The 10156-nt window shown below is 37.4% G+C and overlaps 1 protein-coding gene across 2 annotated transcripts; it reads left to right on the top strand.

Moving 5' to 3' along the window:
- The first annotated feature begins 4353 nt into the window (after positions 1–4353).
- LOC114551649 (nascent polypeptide-associated complex subunit alpha, muscle-specific form) lies at positions 4354–8957 on the top strand. 2 transcript variants are annotated; one of them, XM_028572650.1, is made up of 5 exons: positions 4354–4590; positions 4722–4890; positions 5754–6083; positions 7281–7340; positions 8346–8957. In XM_028572650.1, exons 1-5 carry the CDS (start codon positions 4375–4377, stop codon positions 8432–8434), a joined length of 864 nt encoding a protein of 287 aa, XP_028428451.1. In that variant the 5' UTR covers positions 4354–4374; the 3' UTR covers positions 8435–8957. The 2 variants fall into 2 exon arrangements, with proteins under 2 accessions (XP_028428451.1, XP_028428453.1); XM_028572652.1 differs by having other exon boundaries at positions 4558–4590; positions 4751–4890.
- The last annotated feature ends 1199 nt before the right edge of the window (positions 8958–10156 follow it).

Here is a 10156-nt window from a genome sequence, read left to right as displayed (position 1 = left end):
TTCACATATTCAAAGCAGTCACTTTTGATTTAATAGTTCTGTTCTGAATCATGTCTAATGCATGTTTCCATTTTCTCTTCCAGGTTTCCTGCTGCTGCCCTCCAGCTCCTCTCCATCTCCTTCTATTTCTATATATTACTGGTTCTCTTCACCTCTCTCCTATCACCGTCTACTCACTCTATCTAAATTTGAGGTTTTCTATCTCTCTATCCCTCTAATTCTATCTTGCTCTATCTACATTTGGTTTTGCACTTGTTGCAAGTTATCTGGTTACGAGCATATTTATGGTACTTGATATTTCTTGGTTGCAAAGCTACATATTACTGGTATCTGGTTTTGGTTCTACGGGTTGTTTTGGTACTTGATCATTCTGTTTTATGGTTCTGTGAGTTTCTCTTCTCACGCTTTTTCTACCTCTCCTCTCCATTAAAGAAAACTATTTCTTGTTAATGTACATAACAATAAATTGAAGTCCAAATCTATATTTATACAAGAGAAGAGCTGTAGTTGTTCGTGGACTGTGTTGCTGTGGAGCTCTGTACCAAAAGGTTTATTTTGACTGCAAATATATTCACACTTGAGGTTACATAAAATGTTTTTCTTTACTTGAGTAGTGCAAGCGTAAAATTAATTGCACTACATACATTGTATTATTTGTCTCAGATTCACATATTTGTACATTGTCTATAGAACTACACACATTGTTTGCATCAACACCTTTTGTACATGCTTTATTGTTGGTTAAACAGTTATAAAGTGAAATAAACCAGCTGTAAGGATAAATTGTATTCTTTGCTTATATAAAAATAAACCTCTGAATATATTAAGGTTGCAGAAATTTAATCTGGCATTTAAAGATTATAGTTAATAGTTACTCCTAATCCATTTGAACATTGGTACATATTTCTTGATAGTGCCTTAAAATACTAAATAAACCATATTCCTGTCCTATATATAACTGAACTATTGGGGTTCAATTTGCTGAAGATATTGAAACGGTGTCAAGTACCACTGAAATACAGTATATCCATATATAATTTGTGAAAAATGTCAATTTTAGTTGTATATATCCGTACAGGCTTGAAAAGGATTTTGTGGAAAAACATTTATTTGACCACTTAGTGTGTTCCTTAAAAATAACAAATAGAATACCCTTGAGATATAAATCACCATTACTAAGAGCAGATACTGTTTTAATCTACCTTATCCTGCCCAGTTAATAGTAATATCTTGTGATTAATATTGAGTTTATTATCTTGATTGTCTACGATAAAAGTAAAACAAGATTTGTGGTTTTGGATCACATCAACAATGCCGAAAAAGAGTAAGAAGTCACAAGCTGCAAGTCTGCGCCAGCAGAGGTCAAAGGAGATTCAGTGTACAACAGGTGAACAGGTAGACTGTGTTGAAGAGGTGAAGACGTCTGCAGCGTCTCGTGATGATGAAAGTGTGACACAGGGAAGTCAGAGCGATGTACCAAAGGTTTCGGCTGACGAGAGAGGATGTCACAGCGATGGTGAAGCAAGGTCTTCTATTGTCACCCCGGTAAAGCTCAGAGGTCAAAATGATGAGCCAGGTGTACCACAGGTATCTTATGCTGACATGGTCAAGAAAAGATGTGTAGCAGTTTCTTCTGAAGGTAACCAGGTAAACCACAGAGGTCAAAGTGTCGCGTCACCACAGGCATCTTATGCTAATGTGAAGAGTGGACACCCTCAGTGTGTAGCAGGCCCTTCTCATGCAGACTGTTTAAATCCAGCAGGTCAGCCTTCTGAAAGACACGTCCGTGCACAACCCAGTATCACGCCTAAGCGTGTAATACACCCGCTGGTCCACTGGGTTTTGCGTGTCAGTGTCACGGTTTGCCTCACCGAGGCGTGAACATTACACGCATTATGAAGGTACTATACCAGCAGGGGGCGATACTTTTCCTCAATGCCAACAATTCCCCGCCGACCAAAGAGAAGAATAGTATATTCCAACTTCCTTCCCTACCAGGTAAGAGGAATATACATCCTTGATAGATTAATGTATTTTAAGTAATGAATTGCTTTTGTTTCAACTGTGTTAGCTATATTACCTGTAAGTGTTGCCATGTTAATTTAATTTCGTGGTAGAGAGCCGAAGGTTATTAACGTTAGAGATGGGAATTGAAGGATTTAGGAAATAAGTAGCATAAATAAGCTAGCGCTAGCTCGTTTTAGCATTCCAACGTTAGCTAAAAGGCTAGCTTTATATATTTTTAATTCATTAATGGCTTTTGTTTAAACTGTTATAGATTGTCTATGAGTGTTGCCATGTTAATTGCATTGCGGTAGCGAGCTGAAGGTTATTAACTAGCTAATAAGGGAACATGATTTACATGAATACGCTAACGTTAGCTCTAACGTTAGCTGCTGAAAGGCTATCTTGACAGGTCCGACGCGATCCGTCGGAACTGGTCATGTCGTGTCCGGTTGGATCTATTTAAGCAATCGTTTATCCTTATTTTGCGTACTTTCAATAATGCTGTAAAGTGTTGTAAACATAGTTTTAGCCTACGTTACCTCTGACATTATGTGTATTCGTGAACTGTAACGTTAGAGCTTTGTAATAGTGAGCTCAAATAGCAAACGTTACTGTCCCTTATTTTGCTAATATTCATGCAGTTTACATGTTGAGTATGACTAAATACAAATTGTTTACATTAATCAACATCTCCATCAAGGTTATCTTTTTTTCATTTTGATACACTTCTGTATTCTGTACAGACACACACACACACACACACAGACATTTTCTCTTTCTCTCTCTCTCTTTCTCTTTCTCTCTTTCTGTCTCTTGCTCACTCTCTGTCTCTCTCTGTCTCTCTCTCTCTTTCTCTCTTTCTGTCTCTCGCTCACTCTCTGTCTCTCTCTGTCTCTCTCTCTCTGTCTCTCTTTCTCTCTCTCTCTTTCTCTCTTTCTGTCTCTCGCTCACTCTCTCTGTCTTGTGCTTGCGTTAGCACTGCGATCTCCTCTGGAAGGCCTACTGTCTTCAAGTAAGTATTGTCATTCTATTCCTTCTTTTGTATTTCACATTACTGTCTTACTGACCAAAAAACACAGTGCATGAACATTTGAACGTGCCTATGGCATTCTTTTTTTCTGACAATGTTTTTGTCTCACTTATTGGCCTATTGTCTTCAAGTGAGTATTGTCATTGTATTCCTTGTATATTCTTTCACATAAGGGACTTGAAAACATTATACTGCACAGCCTTCATATTTAACAACATTCTGTCTAATACAAGCTGCATCATGTCAAAATGCTTTAACGTAATTTACAGAAATATCGTTAGTCTAATATTAACATTTTGATTTCTGATTTGGTAACAAAATGCTTGCACACGTAAAGTCAAGCATGATGTTAGGTTAGTCGATCACAGTCTTCCCATTCTTTCTGCTGATTTCTCACGCCTGTATCCACATCTTCATAAAGCTGCTTACACACCGACCAGACGGCTGACCGTTGACAGAAAAGTCAGTCGAAATGATCAGTCTTCGTGTTGGTCCAAAAAGTGCCACAGAACACACCAAAGAGATGAGACGTAAAACATCTCTATAACAGCAGGCGGCGCTAATCTGTAATGTTGCCCAAGAAATGAAAACCGGCAGCTGATTGGACGAACGCGTCACATGGGTTTGTTTTCTCCGGAAATTCAAAGCCAGACTGTCATGGCGACTCGTTGAGAATACGATCTCATGTTGTACTAAAATAGTTCACCAAAACGTGTTTCTGAAAACATTTTAAGGAGAAATAGGCCGTGATGCAGTTGCTGAATCTGTCTTCATTTCAGATCAACAAAGGTCAGTTTAAATCAGATTTTAAGAGACTCTAGTCACGCTCATCCCGCTCTCCCCCCGACTGACGACGGCACGGGAAACACCGAACAGATTCGAGTCACTGACCTCGCCAGACTGTCCAACGGCTGATAATCTCCTTGGTGTGTCAGCACCTTAAGAATTATTTCATTTTGGCAGCTTATATTTCGTAGTTATGGGTTTCTTTACCTTGTTGGTAGATAAAATCAATTTGAAGCGCTTGTCAATTCAGCCCCCCATTTGCCTGTGGGCAGTAAAATGAAATAGTGGGGTTTTTTTTAATAATGAACCATGTGAACATGTTCTATGTGTATATATATATATATATATATATATATATATATATATATATATATATGTGTGTATGTATGTGTATATTATATATATATATATATATATATATATATATATATATATATACCTACCTACCTACCTACCTACCTACCTACCTGCTATTGGTTCTCATGACATCCCTATTTATCATAATCTTTTTTGTGTCCCTTTCTGTTTGTCTTACTGTATTTCTGATAGAAATGCCAGGTCAGGGGACAACTTTAAGAAAGTGTGTGGTCTGCCACACAGAAATCAATGTCGCGTGCAAAACTTGCAAGGCATGCAAAGCAAAGCAATCTCAAAAGCTAAGGCTAAAAAAAAAATTTGAAAAATTTGATGAAAAGCGGGAGAGCTGGGTCTATACCCACCAAAAAAATCGGACCACCTCCCACATCGTGGATGAAGCTTCTATGCTGGTATGTAATTGCTTTTATTATTTCCATGCAGTTAAGTTACACAGTGTTGCTCTGTACATTTTCATGTTAATTTCTTTTACTGTCGTGTATGTGTGTGTGTGTGTGTGTGTGTGTGTGTGTGTGTGTGTTAGCTTGAAAAATTGCAGGCCCTGGGTGTAAGGGCTGTAATAGTTTTGTCCAAGCCCGGAAGAAAAGAGAATGCCTGGGTTTCAGAGGTTTTGGCACCCCGTTGTCAACTGACAGACACTTCTAAAAAGTGTCTTGAAAGAATAAAGACACTCTATGATCTTGTTATTCAAGGTAAGAATGTTCTGTTATTTACAAAAAAACATTATTGTATTTGATGGCTTGTGTTCCTGTCACAGATAAGGCTGTGGTTGCCTTCTCTCAACTAATGGAGCAATCACATTTATAATTATGCTTTTTAAACTTAACTTATTGAGATATGTTAAAAACATACCAGCTAGCTATTTGCTGCTCAAATTTAAGTATCAATAAAAAAAGAATACTTATTTCAGCTTGGTTGGCAAGCAACACAGCAAAACATGCAGTCTCTCTTTTGGTTTTTACCTCTTAATCAGCTAAAGTACAACTGTTAATAATCAGTTGGTGCTAGACTAGTTAAATGACTCATTTATGTCAAACAAATTAAATTGTTGCCTTTTTTTAAATGGTAACAGTTTCTGGCAGAGTAAATTATACAGCTATTGTTGAAGACTCAAAAGTGTGCTGCTGCAATGGTTTTACCATGGAGGAAGGATACCATAGCAGATCAAACTATAGAGCCATGTTGGTGGCTGATTTAAATGAGCTATTAGGTATTTTCATTACAGAGTTTTTTGGTTCAGGCCTCTTCAAAATTCTTTACTTTTCTCTACTACTGTGAGGACATAAGTATAGCAAAGAAGTGAGAAGATAATGGATTTTGAGAAAACAATTTGAATTCTTGTGAACCATGTTAACATTTCTTGAAACAAATCCTAGCCAAAGTCAAACCGGCAAAATAGGATACCACAGGAAAGGCAGGGTTTAATATGACATCATAAAAATAACCCTTTTAAGATACAGCTAATTAATGCACAACAATCTTCATCACAGGGAACTTTACCTTAAAATAGTCCAAGTATTATTACTGTTTATCATTTAATACTCCTCCAATGAAGGCTGGACCCCACAAGTTGCTGCAGGACATTCATCATCCCCAGTTGAACCCCAAACTACACCTCAACTGGCTCCACCAACAACACAGGTTGCTGTTGCCCAGCCTCATCCCCCTGCAGCTCCACCTACACCTCAACTGGCTCCACCAACAACACAGGTTGCTGTTGCCCAGCCTCATCCCCCTGCAGCTCCACCTACACCTCAACTGGCTGCACCAACAACACAGGTTGCTGTAGCCCAGCCTCATCCCCCTGCAGCTCCACCTACACCCCCAAAGTCTTTGATTTTATCAGTAGCCTCCACTGGAGCCTCCCAAGTTTGTCAAGAAAAAGGTAAGCATAAGTAAGGGATAATGTAGAGTGAGGCATTATCCTGCCTATTACATGGTTACTTAACTAAGTAAATAATAAATAAATAATTTGACACCAAATATTAATTTAAAAACGATAGTATTGCTACCGATAAAGAAAAAGGTCTTTTCCGTCTCTATGGTTGGTATCCTCGTCCATAGCAGCGTAAACTGTAGCTGTTTAATATAACCCTCCGTCAGTCACTCAACACCACAGTATCTCCTCCTCCATGCTTGGCATCAGTGTGTGTGCCTACCAGATAGCCAGCTGTTTGCAGCACATGCATTTCTGGCAAAAGCCAGGGTCCAACATGCATTTAATCCCCAATTACAGGCTGTGGTAGTAGCTTTCTATTTTACCTCCAAAATAAGTCAGGCTGTAATGGGGTGATGCCCTGCTATCGCTAGCTAGGTGGAAAACTCCTTCATCCAGCTGCTGTTTTAATCAGGCGGGTTGACTGAACTGAACATTTCCATTGATGGTGAAATGAGGCGTGAAAAGTGAATGGGACTATTTATGTTGACGTTTCTGTCCTCATTCATCTTGTTTGTGACACACTTGTAAAAACGATGTTGCAATGTAAGTAATTAGCGTTGTTGTCCCGATGGCTGAAGTTACTGCGTAGCTATCATAGACTGTATGAACAAATGTAGCGATAGGCACTCACCAGTTATGCTGCCATTGCCTGAATTGCAGGAGTTGCTCGCTCCACTTTCCCCACTTCTTCCCACTTCTTTTTTCAGCAGATTGATGGCGACCATGACGACACCCTGCTATGCATGGCAACGGTCTGTTATACTTTGCAACAGTCTGTTTTAAAGAAATAGCAGACCATTGAATACCGTCAAATTCAACTAAGCTGTGTAATAACAGGTTCTATATGAAGAGTACTGGAAATAAGTTCTAAGCCCCTCACAATACATCCTGTTCCTGCTAACAGCAGAGCCTGGTTATCCTAAAGGGTGTAATTTCTGTATCCAGTAAACACTTTGCACTGCCTTCAGTCCCAGATGAAGAAAGTATTAATTGCAAGCCTTCGTGTTAACTCATATTCCAAAATTGTCAGACCCCCTAATGAAAGACATTGGGTCCATAATTAATATCAGAGGGCCAATAAAGACCATCTCAATTGTAACTGTCTTAATAAATAGTTTGTTTGTTTTTCCCTGTAATCAACAGGTGACAGTGTTGAAGGAGGCTGTCCAGCTCCCAGTAAAGTGGTGTCACGTAAAAGAAAAGGTTTGTTCATTTACTGTGTGTGTGTGTGTGTGTGTGTAAATCTATACATTTTGAATTGAAATTCATTTTTGGGAGTCCTCATTATTGCTGTATTTGCATTTGTAAGTGGTTGTAACCTATTATGTTTTGGCGATGCATCCACATTTATTTATTTATTTGGTAAGCTTGACATTTGAATTAATCAAGCTAAATTTAATCTGTGGTCTCTTTCCCCATTAACGACTGCCATTCCATCAATAAGAAATGTCTTTTCCCCAAAAGCCGGTATCTGCCGTGAGAATATGTTCCACAACTCCTGACACCACAATGACTTTTACTGATTAGGATTCATGGGGTTTCGACACTGAATGCCAACATATTTCTCCTATTGCCTAATCTTATAGTATGATATATATGTATAGTAGTATTAAGGGTTAATTTACTTATAGCTTACTTATAGTTAACTTATAAGGGTTGCCTCCACTTATACCATGGTCACTTTTTTTTTAAACAATTACTATGTTTCAATGGTTACGCCTGAGGCATTACATTCACGTTCCATAAGGTTCTTATGCAATGCAAACAGTGTTCACTGCTCCAGTAAATAGAACCAACCTTAGATATGACTTGCCACACATAGAAACGGGGGATATTTGTTGTCCATTCAGCTCATAAACCCTTTTTTTAGCACTAGTTAGAAAGCCAACATGTTTTGCCTTGGTTAACATTTTTTTACTGTTGACAATCAGTAAATATAATTAATTTATTATACTTATGTTTTTTATTGATCCACAGTGGGGAAAATAGAAATAATTTCTGACACTATGTGACACCCTGCAGCCAATAAGAATCAAGTATTCACCCAGACCATTGTATAGAGTAACTTACCAGTGTTGCATTCACATTTTGTACAAGAATAACTTTGATATAAGAAAACTCGATAAGTAATGTTTTTTCAATAATCTCTTATAATTCTGTAAAGGCTTGTTCAGTGTAGTAAGCTTGTTAATATATTTTTCCTTTCAGAATGCCTACACACACTGACAGGGAGCCAGGATTTTTACCCTGTGAAGAGGGTTGCCAAATGCAAAGTTGTTAAGGTTAATGATAAATAAGGCATCACGTAGCTCCTTCCGTTGTCATAAGAAATTCAAAATTAAATTAAGTGAAAATATGTTTTGCAGTTTGTGCGTTCCCTTTCGTTTAATGTTTTCAAAGGCCCTTTTCAACTGTAAGGACTTGACTGTACTTGCTGTATAGTCAATTTCATATATAATGAAGTGTTTCATTTAGCAAAAACACGATTCCTGTTAAATTTCCTGGAATCAGATTTTGATTTGATTTTGCTGTTTAACACAGCTTTCAATCAAAGTTGTATTGTTTTAGGCAGGAGCCCAACTTGTCTCTTACAAATGAAAATGTATATTTCTCAAGAATTTAGGAGAGCTGGGTGTCGAGTGCACACCTTAGCAAGTTGGTTCTTCATACAGTGTAAGAGGAAAAAAAGCAATTGCTGAACTTCACACCAAATGGAAAGTCTGAAGATACAGATTGTACCAGTCGAAAAGGGTCGATTGCATTTTTCTGTTTTGAATTGAATTGTCTTAAAAGCATATTTTAGAGAATAGTATAACTGTTAAGACGTCCAGCTGTATACCAGCAGAACTCATATTTTGTAGCTACTTGAATCTGTTATTTTGTAGTTGAGAGAGATAAATAAAGCTTAGTAATGATTGTTTCGCAGTGATTATGTTCTAAAGCACACATAAATAACCATCAGACACTTCAATTATTTTGTGCAGATGATTTCTCCTCCGCTGCAATGGAAAAGCAAATAGGTTACTATAGTATCGTTTTGTTTTTTTATCACTTTAAGATGAGGGAAGACTATTTCTCTTTGTTTGATTTATTTTATAGTACGCTCAAGAACCGCCCACCTGCTTGCTGGTTGTTAACGTTAAGGTAATCAGGTGTTCACATACACAGTCTACTTAGCGATGAGTAAGAGGGAGAGATTGATTCATGTTTTCATGTTTTGCACTTACGTTAATGATACAACACCACCATAACTCAAATACCAGCTAACAGCCGGTTTAAAAATCTCTTTACAAAATCACTTTTTTACACGGTTGAAAAACCCGCAGAAAGCACAGTGAGACAACATCTGTATTGTATCATAGTATGCGGCTGACTCCCCTCTATAATCCCGGCTGTTAGCGAGCGATTTACATATTTTTATGATGTAACGCTGGATTTTTACAGACTGTTTTTGTTTTTGGATTAAAACCTTTCTGAAGGATATTTCTCATTTGTTTTGATGATGGTAGAGTTAATTAAAGGTGACACAAAAGTACCATAAATCTTATTTAACACTTCATAATAAGGGCTACACACACACACACATATATATATATATATATATATATATATATATATATATATATATATATATATATATATATATTATATTCAATATATTGCTATATATATATATATATATATATATATATATATATATATATATATATATATATATTGCATTCAAACCGTGATTCACATCATAAACTCAATGAATTATTGTACACAGTAACATTGGAATATTATACTATGGTAACAGCTACAGGAAGTCTAAATTTTGTCATTGTGTCTACATTTTATCTGCATAACTCAAACTCAAACTTTCCTTTTTGTTTTACAGTGGAAAGAAGTGGCCATTGGAGTGGGTGCTGGATGACAACACTTGTTAGTGCTTCCATTGTAGGTGCCATTGGTGTGTGGAGATCTGCTATGGTCGTCGAGTTTGCCGTTAGGGGCAGCGATCAGGGTTGGGGATGTGA

The sequence above is a fragment of the Perca flavescens genome, unplaced genomic scaffold, assembly GCF_004354835.1.
Source record: "Perca flavescens isolate YP-PL-M2 unplaced genomic scaffold, PFLA_1.0 EPR50_1.1_unplaced_scaf_3, whole genome shotgun sequence".
Taxonomy (NCBI): Eukaryota; Metazoa; Chordata; class Actinopteri; order Perciformes; family Percidae; genus Perca; species Perca flavescens.
This window is presented reverse-complemented; position numbering and strand designations above follow the sequence as displayed.

Bases quoted from the DNA above. Each gene is read 5' to 3' on its own strand.
- LOC114551649 (XM_028572650.1), top strand. From the start codon at position 4,375: ATGCCAGGTCAGGGGACAACTTTAAGAAAGTGTGTGGTCTGCCACACA. The intron at 4,591-4,721 runs GTATGTAATTGC...TGTGTGTGTTAG, and splicing joins TGGATGAAGCTTCTATGCTG to CTTGAAAAATTGCAGGCCCT. The intron at 6,084-7,280 runs GTAAGCATAAGT...TGTAATCAACAG, and splicing joins CCAAGTTTGTCAAGAAAAAG to GTGACAGTGTTGAAGGAGGC.